At 42.7% G+C, this 20,297-nt stretch overlaps 3 protein-coding genes across 3 annotated transcripts; 1 reads left to right on the forward strand and 2 right to left on the reverse strand.

The window, feature by feature from the left end:
- Positions 1-260: 260 nt before the first annotated feature.
- LOC131239235 (respiratory burst oxidase homolog protein C-like) lies at positions 261-10,565 on the forward strand. The gene is made up of 12 exons (XM_058236835.1): positions 261-1,089; positions 1,249-1,408; positions 1,494-1,542; positions 1,689-1,802; positions 1,881-2,312; positions 2,766-3,152; positions 3,286-3,381; positions 4,793-4,908; positions 4,996-5,098; positions 5,402-5,472; positions 6,721-7,256; positions 9,975-10,565. Exons 1-12 carry the CDS (start codon positions 396-398, stop codon positions 10,082-10,084), a joined length of 2,868 nt encoding a protein of 955 aa, XP_058092818.1. The 5' UTR covers positions 261-395; the 3' UTR covers positions 10,085-10,565.
- Positions 10,566-15,883: 5,318 nt separating this feature from the next.
- LOC131241392 (germin-like protein 11-1) lies at positions 15,884-16,917 on the reverse strand. Its single transcript, XM_058240206.1, has one exon. It carries the CDS (start codon positions 16,748-16,750, stop codon positions 16,097-16,099), a length of 654 nt encoding a protein of 217 aa, XP_058096189.1. The 5' UTR covers positions 16,751-16,917; the 3' UTR covers positions 15,884-16,096.
- A 352-nt stretch (positions 16,918-17,269) lies between these two features.
- LOC131241363 (pentatricopeptide repeat-containing protein At1g08070, chloroplastic-like) lies at positions 17,270-19,135 on the reverse strand. Its single transcript, XM_058240180.1, has one exon. The coding sequence runs from the start codon at positions 19,133-19,135 to the stop codon at positions 17,270-17,272; it is 1,866 nt and encodes a 621-aa protein (XP_058096163.1).
- Between the last annotated feature and the right edge of the window lie 1,162 nt (positions 19,136-20,297).

Raw genomic sequence — 20,297 nt, forward strand, 5'->3', positions numbered from 1 at the left:
ATTAATTTTCAATCCTTGATGGAAACCAAGATCTGGTACGCAACCCTGATTGATCCTGGTCCTGGTCCTCATAAGATGAGACCTGCACCCGGGCTTGAACCCGATCACCCATGATACAGAAACCGTAGGACCCGACCCGTTCTAAGTTGGTCATGGTTGGACGACGGCGTTGCAGCACAGAAATGCTTCCAGGAGTAGACTACTAACCAAATTCAATTCCTTTTATAAAGACACACGCAAACAGCACCATTCCTCTCATTTCCTCTCTCTCTCTCTCTCTCTCTCTCTCTCTCACATCGTATATTTATAACTTTTTCTAAGTTTCATCAAAACGGAACCTATTCATTCAAGAAGATTCTAAGCTTCTCATCTTATTGAGAATTCTTAGATCTTGAATGCAGAACATGGGCACAGTAGATGGGCGGAGCTCGCTCCCTGAAAACCACTCCGACAATGAGAGCATTGGCAACGGTGATCGCATCGCCTTCAGCGGACCGCTGGTGAATAAAAGCGTCGGCAACGGTGATCGCATCGCCTTCAGCGGACCGCTGGTGAATAAAAGCGTCGGCAACGGTGATCGCATCGCCTTCAGCGGACCGCTGGTGAATAAACGAGGCGGGAGAAAGAGTGCAAGATTCAACATCCCGGAAAGTACTATTATTGGTGGCAATGGCGGTGCCAGCTCTAGCAAAGATGAGGAATATGTAGAAATCACTCTCAATGTTCGTGATGACTCTGTGGAGTTCCACAGCGTCAAGGCGGTCAGCGGATCTGAGAATGAGAACCCGGAAGTGAGATTGTTGACACGGACACTCGAGAAACGGCCATCGTTTGGTTCGTCTGTGATTCAGACCGCCTCGTCGCGGATCAAACAGGTGTCGCAGGAGCTGAGACGACTCGCATCAAACACTCGGCGACCTACTGCGGCTCGGTTTGACCGGACCAAATCGGCCGCAGTGTATGCATTGAAGGGTCTGAAATTCATCAGCAAGACAGATGGTGGAGCTGGGTGGGCGGTGGTGGAGAAGCGGTTTGATGAGCTTGCTGTTGATGGAGCCCTTCCCCGCTCAGCTTTCGGGCAATGCATAGGTAACAGACTCATCAATGTCTTCCATTATCATTTCAGATCACTATTCTAATGTTTCATAAATTTCAGAGTCGACTCGGGCATTTTCCGAGTCAACTTCGGCATCATGCAACTGAGTTGGATACGAGTCATGAATGTGTTTTGGTTGTTATCAATCACAGGTATGAAGGAATCAAAGGAGTTTGCAGGAGAGCTTTTCGATGCACTGATTCGTAGGAGGAATATAATGGGGAATTCAATTACTAAATCGGAGCTGAAAGAGTTTTGGGAGCAGATTTCTGATCAAAGCTTTGACTCAAGGCTACAAACCTTCTTTGATATGTAATGGTTTCAAAATCCTTTTTTATGTGATTTTATCTTCTTAATTGTGATTATGATATTAATCAAACATTGAATACAAATACAGGGTGGATAAAAATGCGGATGGCCGAATAACCGAAGAAGAAGTAAAGGAGGTGAGAAGATTTGTAAGAAATCACATGTATTTTATAGATAAATCACGTGTTTTCTAAATAAGGGAATAACTCGGACTGAGTCAATACCGAGTCACCGAGTTTAAGAATGACTCTTATCATTTCTCAAAAATCTTACTCTTTTGCAGATTATTACAATCAGTGCTTCTGCAAACAAGCTCTCGAAGATCCAAGAACAGGCTGAGGAATACGCTGCATTGATCATGGAAGAGCTCGACCGAGACAATCTGGGCTACATTGAGGTATATATACTGCATTCACGTTTCATTAGAGAACAAGCTGGAAAGATCTTCATCTCAATCTTGTCTATGTAAATGCAGATCTACAGTCTGGAGACATTATTGTTGCAAGCCCCACCTCAGCCTACTAGAGGACGGACGACGGATAGCCGGAACCTGAGTCAGATGCTGAGTCAGAAGCTGAAACCAACGGAAGAGAGTAACCCGATTCGACGAGTGTACCAAAAAACTAAATACTTTGTAGAAGATAGCTGGCAGAGAATTTGGGTAATTGCACTGTGGATCGGGATCATGTCGGTCCTGTTCGCATACAAGTTTGTGCAGTATCGGAACAAGGCTGTCTTCCACATAATGGGCTATTGCGTCTGCAGCGCCAAAGGTGCGGCCGAGACGCTTAAGTTCAACATGGCACTGATTCTACTACCCGTTTGCCGGAACACCATCACCTGGCTTAGGAACAAGACAAAGCTAGGCGTCATCGTGCCGTTTGATGACAACTTGAATTTCCACAAGGTAATTGAAAACCTACATTTGGGTGTGTTTGGATACATAATCAAATTGAATTGCAATAACTAGTCAATAATGTGGAAAAGAAAAAGAAAACCTTTCTTAGTATCTAAGCTGAGGGCTTACTTAGGAACTGCAAATTGCGCAATCTTGAGGGCTTACTTCCTCATTGTTCCTTCTTTTTTTTTCCATTCTTTCCAGGTGCATTTGGTTGCATCAAATGTCTTAAAATTTCATGATATTTTCACCAAATTACACTGATAATTGTGAAATTTCATGATATTTGATGCAATAAAAGGCACCCTTCATTTCCTCTTGATTGGAATGGATGTTTTCAATTCAATTCACTTGTGCATCCAAATACAACCTTAGTGAATTCATTGTAGTTGCACAGAAGCATATAAAAATTTCAAGTATACCACTTAAAAGAAAATAACATGGGTGTTTTCATGTGATCAGGTCATTGCAGTTGCAATCGCAATCGGCGTCGGAATACATGCTGGTGCACATCTAACATGCGATTTTCCTCGTCTTCTTCACGCAACCAAAGAGGAGTACGGGCCAATGAAGCCCTTCTTTGGCAACAATCAGCCATCCAACTATTGGTGGTTTCTTGATGGCATCGAAGGCGTGACGGGTATGATAATGGTGATCTTGATGACGATCGCATTCACTCTAGCCACCCCGTCATTCCGCCGCAACAAACTCAAGCTCCCGAGACCGCTACATAAGCTAACAGGCTTCAACGCCTTCTGGTATTCCCATCACCTCTTCGTCATCGTCTATGTGCTCCTCATTGTCCACGGCATCTACCTCTACCTTTCCAAGGAATGGTACAAGAAGACAGTTAGTATCCTCTCCTAAAAACCTTTCATCATCATCGTCGTCTTTGTTGTTGTTGTTGTTGTTGTTGTTGTTTTGAGCTAGTTCTATTATTTTCATTGTGGTTATTTAATTAACAATGTGGTGGCTTTTGCAGACATGGATGTATTTGGCCATTCCAGTAGCTCTCTACGGCTGTGAGCGGTTGATTAGGGCATTCAGATCGAGTATTAAACCTGTTACGATCCTAAAGGTAAGCGAAAGCTCCAACCCATATTGCATTTGGCATTGGATCCGCCATGGAACGTTTAAATTACCCAGACCAGACCATGACCCCATTTTCGTGGGCAGTTCAGTCGAACCGCGGGTTCAATCGGTCAGACCCAATTGGCCTGCTTCGGCTCAAAAATCTACTTGATTTAAAATAATGAAAAAATTAGGGAGATTAAAGCTAATCTGTTGTTGGTCTGGTGATTTAAGAGTGTTTGGGTAGAAGTCAATGGGTTTGATATTTGATGGATGTAGGTGATCCTCTTCCTCAGAGAATGATCACATACGTTTGATCTCTGTGGGGCCCACAGGTGAATCCAAACTGTCCATCTGTTGCGCCTCTTCATGTTCACTGTACATCTCAAAAGCCTTCCTGATCCAGAACTCATGTATGACACACCTCATGAGGTGTGGCCAACTGATTTTAGTTATGTTTCTTCATCCTGTTGGGGCTCACTGATGAGATTGGATAGCATATCAACAACACATTGGACCCCACGTTCCATCTAGAAGTTTCTATGGTGGGCGCCACACACCCTAATCTCCCCATTGTTCCTTTTCTAGCTGTATTTTGGGAACCAGGCCGAACGTAGGCCGGCCGCATATAATAGATGGTTTGGATGGAACTGACACGTCACAGTGGTGGCCTCACACACGTTTGAGACGCATGTGATCATTCCTCGTCTATCTTTTACGAAACAGTCAACCCATGACGCGGTTTCGCTAGTGACGCTTCCACCGGCCTGGTGGCTAGTGGTTGGTGCTAGGTGGACCCCACCATGATGTATGTGTTTTATCCACGCCGTCCATCCATTTTGAAAGATAATTTTAGGGCTTGATCCAAAAAATGAGGTTGATATAGAACAGTAGTGATTGAGCGTCCACCATTAAAAACCTCCTAGGGCCCACTGTAATGGTTATTTGACATCTAACCTGTTGATTAGGTCATAAAGAGTTGGATGAAGGGTAAAAAAATATATCATCTTGATCCAAAACTTTTGTGGCCTCCAAGAAGTTTTTAATGGTAGGCGTTGAATCAACACTGTGCGGTCCACTTGAGATTTGGATCAAACTCATTTTTGGGCTCATACCATAAAATGATCTGGAAGAATGGGTGAACGGAATGGATGAAACACATACATCATGGTGGGGCCCACAGAGCACCGACCACTAGCTATTGGCTGGTGGCAGGGTCAGTGGCCAATCCGTTTCCGTCATCCCAGCCCATTTCAATGGCAGGTTCTGGTCTAAACTAGTCTGACCACCTAATCCAGCACCCAAATGCACCATGAAAGCGAGTTAGGGTTGCAGGTTTCAACATACTGTATTCTGTTCAAACAATCAAATTCACGTATAATATCTAATTAATGAATCAATCTACACTGGCATTGAAGGTTGCTGTCTATCCCGGCAATGTATTAGCACTGCACATGTCCAAACCTCAAGGATTCAAATACAAGAGTGGTCAGTACATGTTCATCAACTGCGCCGCGGTTTCGCCTTTTGAATGGTACCATTTTTTTACTTATTTCACTAAATAAATCTTTTAATCTCTACATCAGATTGCATTAATGGTATGATTATTGTTATTAAACAGGCACCCTTTCTCCATTACTTCAGCTCCTAGAGATGATTATCTTAGTGTTCATATCCGCACGCTTGGGGATTGGACGCGCCAGCTCAAGACCGTCTTCTCTGAGGTATTTCACTAACTGATAGGACGCATCCGTCATGTGGGTGGTCAAAAAGATTATCCTGACCATTGATTTATTCAGACGAGTGTGAGTCATTAAAAAAATCATCCATTCGTGTAAGTTTCTTACTGTCACGTCCTGGGTATCACCCAAAATATGGACGATTCTGATCATCCCACAATTGCTACGTGTGGGCTCGTTGGGGCGATACACGTTGATGATATTGAGTCGCGATGTAGGCAAAACGAATCTTTTCTTGATTTATTCTCTTCATTTTTAAAACTGAATTTTGATGGTTTTGATTATTAGGTTTGTCAGCCTCCAACTGCCGGGAAAAGCGGATTACTAAGAGCTGATATGCAAGGAGGAATCTGCCCCAAGTAAGACATTTTGACTTCGATATAGTAGATATCGTTGTACTTTTACAACACTGTCACCACGTGGGTCCGAATCGGTGGCCCAACAACCATCTAATGGATGGTCCGATAGTTAATTACTAATCCAAGTGTGGTCCGGAGCTACTCGAACGGTTCATCTGGTGGTCTTCATAGTAGATATGCCAATAACTAGATGGGCCCCACAAACAAGAGAGCTGTCTTTGGATATGCCTCATGTGTAGGACATCAGGACCATGAAAACAGTAGGAAAACCTATAAAGAACACATGGTGCATAAATCAGGCTTGTATGATTATCATACGGCCCACACTATTGGAATCAATGGACAACCGATGGTTGAACTCAACATACTGTCGTGGCTCGCCTAGTGAATAGATCAGCCTGATTTTCTAGATGGATGATCCTCGTGATTGGAATTATTGTTTTCATGGCACTGATTTTCCACACATGCGGTACGTTTGCAAAAACGATGGTACTATACAGTAAGTTGGGGTTCTGTTGCGGTTGGTGATCAGTTCAATAAAAAAGCCTCTGGGAATCTAATGCCCAAGCTGTATGATCTTTGGTTGTCGCACGTAAACGCGGATCGCAATGGTCTCCAACATCCGTTTTATGCAGCGTGTAAAACACCCAAGCATTGCGGCGTCCACCACATTTTTTTACGTGAAATCCACTCCATCCATCGAGTTCGATCCTAGATTCAAGGTAGTGGGAAAAATGTTAACGATATAAACAATTCAGGTGGGCCATACCACATGGAACAATGGGAATGGGATGCGGACCATAGGTTTGTGTGTGTAGCCACCATCATGTGCATATTTCATCAAACCCGTTAATTAGGTGAAACGCAACAGTATGAACTGAATATACAAACATCATACTGATCCAAAAATCACATGAGCCACACCACATGAACTTGTAGGTTTTAGTAGCAATTTTAAATTCTTCCCATTAATGTGACCCATCAGAGATTTTTATCTGGCTAATATTTTTTACGTACAGTTAAAATAAGGGATTTCACCTGATGGACGGACTGGATTCCACATAAACAACATTATAGGCCCCATAGAGCTGGGATGTTTTTCCGCTGCGTAAAACATGTATTCCTATCCGTCCACTACTCCTCGTGGTGTTCACCACATGAACGGCTGAATAGTTACTATGGAGTATGACCCATGTAAATGACCATCATGCCCTCTCATCATTTTTTGAATTTTCAATTCATGGCCAGCTTCCCAAGGGTGTTGATCGACGCTCCATACGGCGCCCCTGCCCAAGACTACAAGAAATACGAGGTGGTCCTTCTGGTGGGGCTGGGCATCGGGGCCACCCCTTTCATCAGCATTGTCAAAGACATCGTAAATAACATGAAAGCGAGGGACGAAGAAGAAGAAGAAGAAGAGCTGGAGAAAGGAAGGAGACCAACGACTCCAAGTAATAGAAGGAAAGGAGGAGGGTTTAAGACAAGGCAAGCATACTTCTACTGGGTGACTCGCGAGCAAGGATCTTTCGACTGGTTCAAAGGCATTATGAACGAGGTGGCTGAATCAGACCACAAGGGCGCGATCGAGCTCCACAACTACTGTACCAGCGTCTACGAAGAAGGCGACGCACGCTCTGCGTTAATCGCGATGCTGCAGTCGCTCAACCACGCCAAGAACGGGGTCGACGTCGTGTCGGGCACGCGTGTGAAGTCGCACTTCGCAAAGCCCAACTGGCGCAACGTCTACAAGCGTATCGCGCTCAACCACCGCGACCAGCGAGTCGGTGAGTTACCACTTTTACCTTTTTGCCCTTTCTCGCTCATATTTTTTTCTACGAATAACTTTTTTTTTTTTTCGTTAGCTTGTTAGTATACCCCACTGTCAATTCACACTTCACTGTTAGCCACCCCCACCAGGGTTTTCTACGAATAACTTAACATGCATGAAATCCACGTCGTCCATCAGGCACACACCACCACTTGTTTGGTCTTGATCACAAAAGCTTGGCTGATTCAACAATTAAGTGGGCCACCCCAAAATAATCATAAATAAAACCTATAAATGAATGGATTTGATGGCATATAAATAACAGCATGGGTCTATACAAAATTAATGGTGGATGTTCTATCCCAACTGTTTCCTACATTGTGGCCCACCTAAGTATTGGATCATGATAATTTTTGATTTCAATAGTTAACATGAGACATCGTAGTATATGGATGTACTGGATCGCATGAAAGTTACACCCACATAATTCTACTTTTGCTAAAGTAACATTGGTAGATACCCAGCGCGATGTAGATAGGGCAGTTCTTTAGAAAGCTACGCGTTTCACGCTGGGCATGCTTGTTTAGAACCTTTAGATCCCACCTCACGTGAAAAAGACAAATGATGAGTAACGTGAATTTCCGAAGACAGATGTAGAGAACCCGTGCAACGAAAGGCTCCCTCGGCCTACTAATAATGCGTACTGACATTCACCATATCTATAATTCGCACCAGCCTCGAACGTGGATTGCCTGGTGATCTAAACAGTACTGTGGACGCGCGGCGGGATTTGATTGGTTACGTGTTCGCGATAATGAGTTGAGTGGTGTCGAGATCTAATTGGATCCCGTGCTATTTAAATAGATAAAGCCCCCCAAATCGTGTTTAAAAGTAATTAGTTTAATCAAATCCCACCACGGAATTCATAATTTTTTATTTTTTATTTTGGGTTAGCTTGTTAGTACACACGCATGTCAGTACACACACTCCATGTTAGCCACCCCCACTAGGGATCGATACTTTTACCTCACGGCTTTCAAACATGTTATTTGTGACCGATTCATAAATATACTTTTACCTCAATGCTTTCAAACATGCTATTTGTGAACTCTGGCTTCAACAACTGAGAGTGGTTGGATCGAATCCTGCTAAGCCCTAACAGTTCTGCCACACCGTCACGAGTAATTCATGTTAGCCAACTTATGTCATAGCTTTAGCTTAGAATTAGATTGTACTATGACTTTTAAGTGGTGTTCGAATGTACTAAAATTTAATTGAACTATGTGTCACTGTCAAAGATGAATACAATTAAATACTTAATTTAATAAATTTCAGATATACTTTAGATGAATGGGCTCCATCTATGACAGCTGTCCATGACCCAATCAAATCCCACCCCTGTAATGATACAAAAGAAAAGCCATGGGTTGGATGACTGGAATCTTCCAATAAAGGACTACTGCTGGGGCTATCATTTCAACTGATCCGATCACCTAACAAGGGCCCCACTTTTGACAACTGGATGCATCACGAATTTCAGCCCCACAATGATATATAGTTCATTCTTTCCAAAGACCAATATTGATCCACGTAGAAAATACATGGCCATCTGGACCGTCTAAATCGTGGGCCCTATCCTAGATGAAGAAGAGCAATAAACAGATTGGTGGACATCATACGAATGGCCAACCTAAAGGAATATGCCGTTCAAGATCAACGGGCTCAAGCCCATATACTGTGATCAGTGTACTTTCTGGGGCTAAAGAGGGCGCACGATTTGAGAGGTCCGGATCAACCCACGTGCACGGTGGATGAGTCATCACCATTTTAAAAATGGTGATAACAGGCGAGGGGAAGAGGGACTTTTTCAAAATGCCAAAAATAACCTTCTTGCACGAGGAGTTCATAGCGTTGACCAAGAAAGACAAAAATGCCCTCCAAAGATAATCGTATCTCCACGCTCCTTGACATCTTACCCATGTGATTATATAAGGGCATTTTCGACATTTCAAGTAATGCGGGTGGCTTTTACGTATTCTACATTTCACAAGCTACGCGTTAAGTACGTTATTACGAAAAACGAGAAAATTCGATCATCATGCAGACCAAACGTATCACCAAATGACCGAAATACCCTCTGGTGTCGGTAGTTGCATTGATTAGCTATGAATATACAAAGGTTATAAATGGTACTGTTATTCTATAGATGTCTTCATTCTCCTTGAAAAAAAATGGATGGAACGTGAACCCTGACCTGGAACTCGTATTAAAATAGTAGTTATCTACATATACAACAATCAATACGAGGTCGATAAGCCCACACGAGTGGTGTCAAGCACGTATGCCAATATAGGATAAGTGTACAACATCAGAGCATCAGGTGGGCCACGCACTTTAGATCTTCTGACCAAATCATCTGGCCGTTTCACTCCTTAAGTGGGCTACAGTCTACAAAACAAATGGATGGCTAGAAGGTGTTTTGTTATCGATCTGTTTGTTTTGTACATAGTGGCCCACCGGAGGAGTTACACAGCCTGATTTTCAAGCCAGAAGATCAAATCAGTGTGGCCCACCTGATGGAAATCTCGGATCTCTAGTACATGTGCCAGGTTAGTACGCGTGCTTGCATGGAAATGAGCAGGGTCTACAATCGCATGGGGCTTAAGAGAGCTCATGAGTTATATAATACAAGACGTGCTGATGATAATATTTTAATTACTCTATGGTGTGACAGGCGTCTTTTACTGTGGGGCAGCTGGTCTCACCGAGGAGCTTCGCCAGCTTGCATTGGATTTCTCTCATAAGACCTCCACCAAATTCGATTTTCATAAAGAAAATTTCTAGGATCAAAACAGGCCGCGAATCTCTCTCTCTCTCTCTCTCTCTCTCTCTCTCTCTCTCTCTCTCTCTCATGTACAGCACATTACAACATATACTACGACTTTGGAACCTATAGGTGGGGCCCACCTGCTTACATTTGAGAAAGAGTCAGGCAAAATAATAGTGGGCCACTACTCATATGGAGTAGGTAAGCCACATGACAGGTATATCACGTGGTAAGGGTTGGTGATAGTGGCATTGGCCCACTTAGTGGGAATCTTGTTTTGGTTTTGAGTGCAGGACGTAGTGGCGATCGTGGTGGGGACATTACTTCTCAAACTAACGTGAGAGATTTTTTAAGAAAAATGTAAATTTTTTATTTTTTTCTATTTGTGATGGTTATATTATTAGCAACTTACATGGCACTGCATTATTTTTTATATTATATATGGTTGTATGTATACATTATTTTTTATATTATATGTTGATGTTAAAATCTGGTTCACCCTTTGCTAAGTTCTGAGCACTTGAACCAAGCCCTGTAGCCCACACAAGAGATGGATAAAGGAGACCCTGGCTAGAGCAGGGGACCCTACGATGCCCAACTCAGGCTAGGCAAAGTTGTATAGGGTAGGCTTAGAGTCTCAAATATTATATACTTGTTCATATAGATATGTCTCATATTTATACCTTTTGATTGGAGTGAACGTATCCGTCAATCTCAGTATGATCTCTGCCATTAGGCGAGAGCTACGCATGCGTTAATATCGGCTGTTACCTGGAGATCATGCTCCAAATGTTACTTCAGACATGCGTTACTGAGGTTAATTCCTTAGTGTAATCATCAGCAATGTTTTCATCCGAATCGACCCTGAAATCTAAGTTTCATTTACGACAAGTCTGAGCTCATGGGCGAGTTGATCCTGATCAAAGCCAACGGATGAGATATGTAATGGCTTCTTCCGAATCCCAGGTCAGTGTCAAAGCTCTACAAAAGAACTTAGAAGCTCAATCTAGATTGTCATGACTAGATCAATGCGGACGGACTACTACCGGTCAGAGGCTCTGCTCATTGACTTCTCCAAGTCGACATCTGTCGAGTTCGGCTCGGATTTTCCCATAACATTATATATGGTACCTAAATGGCAATAAGATTGTCCACATCCATTCATGTGTTTTTATTTTACTTATATATTGCAAATAGGAAAATAAAACGCATGTTGCAACATGTTATCCGTTTGAATGTACGTTCTAGAAAAAAAGAAAATCATGTCTCAATTGTCATTAGATGATCTTGGTAATGAGGCCAGTTCTTCTACAAAGAACCAGTTCCTTTACAAGTCCTTGCAGAGCAGTGGGCCACCTGTCCAGAAGGGTCCTAGACATGAAAGTTGGACACTCTAAAGTAGTCCAGCCCAACTATCATCTGACCCCACCAGATGAATTTGAAGGTAAGAGCTGTCAATGGGTACCTGATGGACCAGACACAATCTTAAGGTGTCTAGGTTCCTTTTATTGGACCAGTTACTCCATAAATGGTATTTCTGTTTTCTTAGCGTATAGGAGTCTTCACACGTGGGAGATTTTTGGGTCATGATCCATTCACAGCCGGAGTTGAATCATGGCCTTATTGGTCATCCTGAGGTGTGTTCATACCATTCAAAAAAGTGGGCCACATATTCTATAATTTACGTATCACTGGCATGGAGGTAGCTGAGAGAACTTAGACTTAGGAACCTTCTTTTAAATGCAAATAGATACAATGATGCTTCAACATAGACAACGATGGACGATGGCCTTGTTCAGCCCTGAGCCGGGACCTGACCGTGCAGGGGCTGAATCAGCCTGACCTATCCCAGACAAGGGTGACTGGTAGTATCGAACCTGATCAGGTACTAGTGAATTCAAGTTGAATCAGAAGAGCCATATCAGACTTCTCCGAGTCTTAAAACCATGACCAGAACCGTCCATTATAACAGGCCCTCTATAATTTCCCACAATTGAAAGCCGCACCAATGGATGATATGTAACCCTCATATGAACTGTCACAATGAAAATGGATTCAACACCCAAAAAAAAAAAAAAAAAAAAGAAAGAAAGATAGCTAGAAGGCCATCTCTCCACTTTCCGATGTGTCCAATGTTGGGGGATCAACGACCCTGACCTGATGGATCATGTCTCTTGATATTAAATGTTGGGATTTCCATTTTAATTAATGCCTGAAACTTAGAACTGTTATGGGAATTTTTGGCGCACAATGCTTCTATTTGTTAATCCCCTATTAGATAAATGGAATTGATAAATGATAAGATACACCGCTGTATGATGTGTTCATTTTTATCAACATTGTTCATCCACTTTGGATCATTTTTTAGGGCATTAGCCTAAAAATGAGGTATGCCCAATCTTAGGTAGACCACACCATAGGAAAACAGTGGGGATTTGAGCACCCACAGTTCAAAACTTTCTAAGGTCCACTATTATATTTATTAGCTATGAACCCATTGATTAAGTAACACTGGCATGGATGAAGGGAAAACATAAATATCACCTTTATATAGAGGCTGTGGCCCCAAGAATTTTTTAATGGTGACCCTAATGTATACCTTATTCAAATAATCAAATAGGAATGGACAAATATTGTTATAAGCAAAATAAAAATATAGCATGCTAAAGATTTTTTTAAATACTTGAAGTGTTTTTTATAAAATCACAGCTAACATAATGATAAGACATGAAGCAGCTAAGAGGCATTCAAAAGCAAACAAAATAGCCTAGAGGTATTCAATAAAAAAATAAATAAACCAAGTATAGTAGCTCCCGGTGTTCGAACACAAAATCTTATGCTTTAATATCCTGTCAAACAAATGGTTGCTCCAAGAGCTTGAGCTATCATAGGATGGTGTGTCAATGCATATCAAGGGGACTTAACAAGTACATTATCCAATTTTGTGTGTTAAATTGAACCCACGGGATCTTATGATCAACTGCAATTTCAGGCCATGTCTAATTCATAATGTGTGGCCCACCATTTATAGGCTCTTGGTGGACACTTATGCCATATGTAATTTTGTACATTGGATGTGTGCAGTGAAGAAAAAAGAAAATTCCAAAGCAATCTGTCCAAAATCTTGGGTTAGGTTGGCGGTTATGATTCTATGACAGAGCTCAGCTGTCTTTCTTTCTTTCTTCAGTTATTAAGATATCAGGTCCGAGTCCTGATTGAACAACTCGTCCGAGTCAACACGGACTTGGTCAAGTCCAATCTGGTTCAGCCTCACTACTGAGAACGGAAGTCGACTCGACCCACTCTTCCAAGTCACTCCTCAACTCAGCCGAGTCATAACTCAACTCAGTACTGAACGAGTCAATCCTAGTGACCAGGTCAAAAGTGGGAGAGATGTTGGTGTAATTTGGTGGGAAAAAGACGAATAAAAAAAAATGATGGAAGGTGAACCGTTCAATTTCCATAAGAAGCAACAATTTCTAACGGTCCACTGTTGGGGCCCACCAAAATTAGGTGAATCAGGTGGACCCACTGTTTGTATTTCTTGTCTAAAAAATCAGGTCGATATGAATAGCAAGTTAGCCATGAATGTTAGTGAATGTGGACCTTGGTCAATCTCTTTTTGACCGTCCATTGTGTACACGTGTGGCCCACTGATGATCAGATAATACTTTTTTCTTTTGAGAGAAGGCATCTACACGAGTAGGACCCTTATGATAAGAAGCTTGCATCAACCACAGCTGGACCGATGGATAACTGCTTCCATACACAAGATTTGTTGGGGTGTTTGACTGTTTGTACAAAGAAGTTGACCGTTCATTATGTTGGGCCTACCTTCACCCTCTGCTCAATGTGAACCGTCCATCATGTGGGGCCTACCTTTAATATGGACCATCCACCTTGTAAGGCTATCCATCATCAGATAAATATAAATTTTAGCTTACGATGCATTTAAACTGGACCATACGATATTTCTTAGCCCTAGGCCCGGCCTATTGACATTTGAGGGGGCTCTTTTTTTTCTTTTTCTTTTTTTTAAGGTATTGTATGGTGCTCTAGCTGGAAGATCCATAAATGAGGCCCCTCGTCCAGGAATCCAAACCGTTGATATTATGGGCCCTGCTGTGAACGGCTCTCGCACCAAAAATCTCCGCCAACTGGAAGAGTCCGAGGCTTTTCAGTAGGGACCACAATTAAACGGTTAGCAAGAAATGCATAAACAATTTCATGCATCAGGTGACCATTGATGTATGCTGCAAACCAGAGGCCAGTCCTGCATCATGGGCCCCACTTATGACACTAGAATTTTTATTTTTTTTATGACTTGTTCTTATATAAACGTGTCTGCAGATCTGGTCAGTCCATTAGGTCATTGGCCAGGCCTTCACAAACTTGGGCTGGGCATAAGTTTCTAGGCCCATAGTATCGTGTCTGCACTCTTACGGTTGGTTGTGTGGGCCATCTATAGCCAGATATAAGTCTCCAAAGAGCCTTCTACAACAAGAAGCCAACCACGATGATATGGTCCATATTGGCTATGGCTGTTAATGGACCCGGCTCATCTCAACGACTCAACCAAATGTTCGGCCCATGAGGTGAACCCAATCGCCAAGTCCTAGAAATAAACGTGCCAGCCTCTTGCATAGGATTGTTGGATTAAGGCCCAGATGGGTCTCAGCTTGGGCCTGTTTATAGCTATAAAGGGGTTGGATCTAATGCATTAGGGCTGGGCTTGGGCTTGCATTCGAATTCTATCAGATGTGAGTCTACACGGTTTTTTTAATTTCCACCTGCTTATGCACTATTGCCTATGTGGGGCCCACCTTGTTCTGTGTGTATGCTATCCAATCCTCACATTAAATGATGGGATTCCCACAAAACTTGGGCTTATACAAACATTAGGTGGGCCACGCTATTGAAACCAATGGACAACCACCCAAAAACCTCCAAATTCATTTGGTGGCCCACATGATGGTTGGATCCGCCTTATTTTTTACGCGTCCAAAATTTCATGTGGAACGACCCTGCTGGGCAGGATGGATGCCATACGCAAACCAAGATGGGTCCCACACGTGCCTTACAGGTGCATGGGCCATCTGACCAGTGCATAAGGTGGTCCCCACCATGGCATGTGCGTAGATAGGCGTATGATCTGAGCCATTCATTTGGGAGTACCTGCTGTGGATCAGCCATAGGTTTTGTTCACATGTGTTTGACCACATATCGAGTTGCCGACCGATCTGAGCTATGTAGGGCGCATCCATGACGTGTATATGGAATCCACACCGTCCATATGGCATGTCCTCACCTCATCTTCAACGTACACCCCAAGAATAATCGTGACCCAAAATTCAAGTGGGAAATACCACACAAACCAATGTACCATCGATCCTAAAACCTATGTATTCATGTACAGAACACATTTCATGGACTATCATTCCAAAATCACACTCATCAAATGATCTAAACCATCCTTGATTTGGCCTTGTCCTCTATAACCGTCCTTTTTCGAAGCAATAGATGGGATGGCTACAATTGCCTAACAAAAGCGATTCTTCATAATCATAAGCAATCCATTATAAACCCTAACATGTAGATGGATCAAGCTACTGATTGAAACTTTTCTGTATAAAAAATCTTGACCATCCATATTAAACTCCACTGATCAATGGCTAATGTTTGTTGGATAGGTATAATGTTTTGATTGGTATCCCATGCATTATGCATTGGACCTAATGAACCGTCTGGATCAATGAATTTGACTGCCCGAGTCTCCCAATATGACTAGTAGCATACCTTATAAGTACTATAAGATCTCCAAATCATCTCTTATATATCATTACAAATAAACAAAATGAGATAGACTCATTTTTTAAGTGGCAACCAAACAAGCCCTGAATAAATACAGCATCATACTTTCATATTATTTGCATTTTTCACAAAGATAACTTCAAGTGTGCTGTATTTCATCACCACCTCAGCATTAATCCAACTTATATATTAAACCATAGTAGCTGATTATTCCAATTTTAATTATCAACAATCAAATGTGGCATTGCACCAATCGTTGCGTTCCTGATTCTCTGTACAAGCCACTCCATGTTCGAATCCGACATGAACATGGCGCCTGCAATGTGCACAACGCCTGGATTCTGGCTGTTCAGTACAGAGAATGCGGTCGCAAGATCATACCCACCGTTCACGCTGAAGTGGAGCAGCCCGCGTGGGAACATGTACACATCGCCTTCACGTAGAATCTTTTGAAACAAACGGTTGGAACTGTCAATGAATCCGGCAATTATGATGCCCCGGCTCACGTAGAACATCTCTGAAGCCCGTGGGTGAGAGTGAGGCGGGACCATGCCATCGACCGCGATGTCGGTCCTAGCAACCGATAGGCCGAGAGTGTTTAGGCCAGGGAAATCAGCAGCAGTGACAACATTCATCGATGAACGCAGGAAGTTGTCGATATCCCCCGCATGGTTGAGTTTTGAGGTCTTGAAGTCGGAAGCAATGATGGTGGCCGGATTCTTGCATGGGAATCCGTTGATGAATATGGGTTTTCCGACTTCGGGTGATGTGGGGCAAGTGTCCTGAAGTGGGCCACTGTCTGATAGGCATGTTTTTATATTGATGGAGAGGGAATAGAGAAGGAAAATGATGAAGGAAACAGAGGATTTCATGTTGGTTTGGCTGGGAGAAACTAGGCCTGACTGGTTTTTCTATTGTCCGAATAGAGAAAGATTGCAAGCAAAGGGAGTGCATTGCTTGAAGGAGGGTGATATTGGGTTTTTTACTTCCATAATCAGATCCCCCAAATGCTTTAACTTCAAATCTAGTTTTCTCCAAGTTGTTTAATGCCCAGAAGGCCTCCAATTTGCATCTACCTACTTCAAATCATAGGTTAGAACTGGACCAAGTCGACTCGATGTCGACAAGTCAAGTCCTTTCTGGGTATTGTAGCTGCTCCATTTTATTTCATATTCTTTTTATTGATTTATGTTACTCTTGAATGAAGCCAAGTTTCCGTGTCGAGTCAATGAGAAATTTTAATTAGACATAATGAGAAATTTTAATTAGACATAATGAGAATTTAGCCAAAGACTTGCATTACAAACCAATGAAAATATGGACAGGTTTAACGATTGCAGTAAGCGAAGAGACAAAAATCATTCTCTTAACCCTTGTAATTTACAGCAAATTCACCAGAAATCATAGCATGAACACTCCCCATCTGTGAAATGATGGAAACGGACGCGGTCCCTAACAGTAATCTTCCTACTGAAGATCCTTGAAACAAGCTTTGTTGTGGAGTGGCAATCCCGACACATGCGGAGGTTCTTCATGATCATGAGTGAGCTACCGGGGCATGTGTGGATGAGCCCAAAAGCGATCGCCAGCTTCTCACTATGCCATGAAAGTGCATTCTCCTTTTCTTCTTCATCTATGTCATGCAAAACTTCCCCTGTTTGGGGTACATGACCCATGTCCTTCAGCCTCATTGCTATTTCTTCCAACAGCTCATATACACACTTGGATTGTGTATCGTCCCCTTGACTGAATTCATATACCAAACCACCTACTTCAATACAACTAAACCCACGAATCTTTTCAACTGTAGGATTTCTCATCATCTTCCTCATCCTGTCAACATCGTCCCACCGGCTTGCGGCCGCATAGATGTTTGACAGAAGTGTGTAATTTCCACCATTTTCAGGTTCCAACTCCAAGAGATGTTTCAAAGCTCTCTCTCCAAGTTCAACATTCCCTCCAACCTTACAAGCAGCAAGCAAAGCTCCCCAAACAACAGCATTAGGTTGGATAGGCATCCTATTCACTACTTCTTCAGCTTCGTCTACCAATCCTGCCCGACCAAGAAGATCAACCAAACATCCGTAGTGTTCAATCCTAGGGGTGATTCCATACTCATTAATCATGAGATGAAAGTACGCACGACCCACTTTCACAAGACCCACATGGCTACAAGCAGTTAAAACACCTACAAATGTCACTCCATTGGGTTCAAGCCCTTCCATTTCCATTCTCATGAACAAGTCCAAAGCATGCCTTCCCTGCCCATGACTCGCAAGGCCCTCAATCATGGTATTCCAAGTGTACACGTCCTTTCGAGGCATGAGATTGAATATTTTCAGAGAGTTCTCAATGTCGCCACACTTTGAATACATATCGATAAGAGTTGTGCCAATATATACATCAATGAAAATACCATTCTTTTCTATGAATTGGTGTATGCTCATGCCTACTCTAATGGAACCTAAATGGGCACATGAAGATAGCAGACTCACCAAAGTAAGATGGTTAGGCTTACAACCCAACACTCGCATCTGATCAAAGAGATGCAGGGCCTCTCTATAGTGGCCCTTCTGAGCATATGCACTGATCATCTCTGTCCAAGAGACCACATCTTTCTGGGGAAATTCATCAAACAGTTTTCTAGCTGCAACAATGTTGTCCCACCTAATAAAGCCGGCGATTATCACATTCCAACAAAATCCATCTCGTTGGAAAGGCATTTCTTGGAAGAGCCTAAACGCTTCATTGATATCCCCACATTCAGAGGCATAAGAGGCAATCATGGTCGTCCATGCCACCCCATCTCTGCAGCCCATTTCATCAAAGACACGACGTGCATGGGCCACAGACCCGCATTCAGCTAGGAAACGGAGCAATTGGGTCTGCGTGAAAACGTTCGACTCTAAGCCGGTCCTAATGATATGGGAGTGAATTTGAAGGCCCACATCAAGATCAGAAGCTTCCTTGCAGGCCTCAAGAAGTGGAGGGAAGGTGTAGTGATCAGGCCGGAGTCCTACACAAAAGAGACGGTAGCAACGCACGGCCGCAAGAGGGGTGCTGCTCTTTGAATAGGCTTTTATCATGGTGTTATACAGAAAAACATTGGGTGCATGAACTCGAGCAAAGATCGCTGATGCATATGTTACAGCTTGTGAGAGGGAGAAACTCAGTGTGATCATTTTGGCTACAAGACCGTAGCTCTGATCGAGTCCATTGATAATGACCTGCACCTGGGTCTGATGCAGGTGGGCCATGTTTGAACATCGATCTAACAATAGCAAGAGCTTCTGAACGTTGGATGAAGACATGATAATGAAGGGTGGAAGATGTTTCCGTGGGGAAGGAGAACATGGGTGTTGAAGACCAACAAGGCCTCGTGGAACCGTTAAGATAGATCTCAGCTGGGGTAGTCTGGATATTTTTGCCAAGGTAGAGGGTATTTAATCAATTTCAAATTTGGAGGGAAAACAATGATGAATTGAACAGTTACAGTGAAGGGTCTTGAACCGTTGGAGATTTTTTTTGGCATACCCAATCAACAGTTTGGTCCACCTGATCAACGGTCTAGATTAGTGAACTATAAATCCCAAATGTACAATGCAGAAATCTAACATTTGGGTCCCACCAGTACAGAATCACCAAAATATTGGTAAGAATTTTCACCAACGCGCAGCTGACAGTTTTGTTAGGGTCAGTATCTTATACAACTGAGGCCCACCTTCCAGTGATCCAGACCATTCATCTAGACCAACATAACTGTAAGCATCTGACAATCCAGGCCCATCATAAAGACAAATACAGTGAACAGTCCAAATGCAATGGAAAGAATCTGACAATGCTTGGATTGTTTGATAAAGGAAAATTCAATCCATCACTTGTCCCTGGTGGGGCTCACCAAAGAAATGATCTCAATCACTGGAAGAAGGGCCTCACCTGTACAGAATGCTGGCAGAAACAAGCAGCATTGTAACCTGTGCAAAGGGTTGTATAAAAAAATAAAAGCATATAACAGCAAGCCATGAATTTATTTTTTTCCCTCTGACAAAGAAGCTTGCAAATATCTCAACTGTACACATGGCGATCGATCTAGGGAAATCTGATCCATTAATCTCATGTACCACTACAATGATAGGCCATGACCCAAAAATCAGGGACTGTAGAGCCATCTTAGCTGTTGCAGCAATGGCATGCAAAAAGGACAGTTAAAAAAGAAAAGAAAAGAAAAAAGTATAGATGGGGGCAACCATCGACACTCCATTGGTGAAACCGGATGGCTGGGTTTGTCCAATCACCACAACTGGGTTATAATCCAGTGTTAGACCATCAGATCAACAGTTCTGATCGCCCCAGAAGACTGGGGCATGTACTGCAGAGATGCTAGAGATGGTAAGCATCTCTGTTGTTGCTGGCAAACTT

Source organism: Magnolia sinica, chromosome 3 (assembly GCF_029962835.1).
Source record: "Magnolia sinica isolate HGM2019 chromosome 3, MsV1, whole genome shotgun sequence".
NCBI classification, from domain to species: Eukaryota; Viridiplantae; Streptophyta; class Magnoliopsida; order Magnoliales; family Magnoliaceae; genus Magnolia; species Magnolia sinica.

Coding starts and splice junctions, on each gene's coding strand:
- LOC131239235 (XM_058236835.1), top strand. CDS start 396: ATGCAGAACATGGGCACAGTAGATGGGCGGAGCTCGCTCCCTGAAAAC. Junction 1,090..1,248: donor AGCTTTCGGGCAATGCATAG/GTAACAGACTCA, acceptor TATCAATCACAG/GTATGAAGGAATCAAAGGAG. Junction 4,909..4,995: donor GCGGTTTCGCCTTTTGAATG/GTACCATTTTTT, acceptor GTTATTAAACAG/GCACCCTTTCTCCATTACTT.
- LOC131241392 (XM_058240206.1), bottom strand. CDS start 16,750: ATGAAATCCTCTGTTTCCTTCATCATTTTCCTTCTCTATTCCCTCTCC.
- LOC131241363 (XM_058240180.1), bottom strand. CDS start 19,135: ATGGCCCACCTGCATCAGACCCAGGTGCAGGTCATTATCAATGGACTC.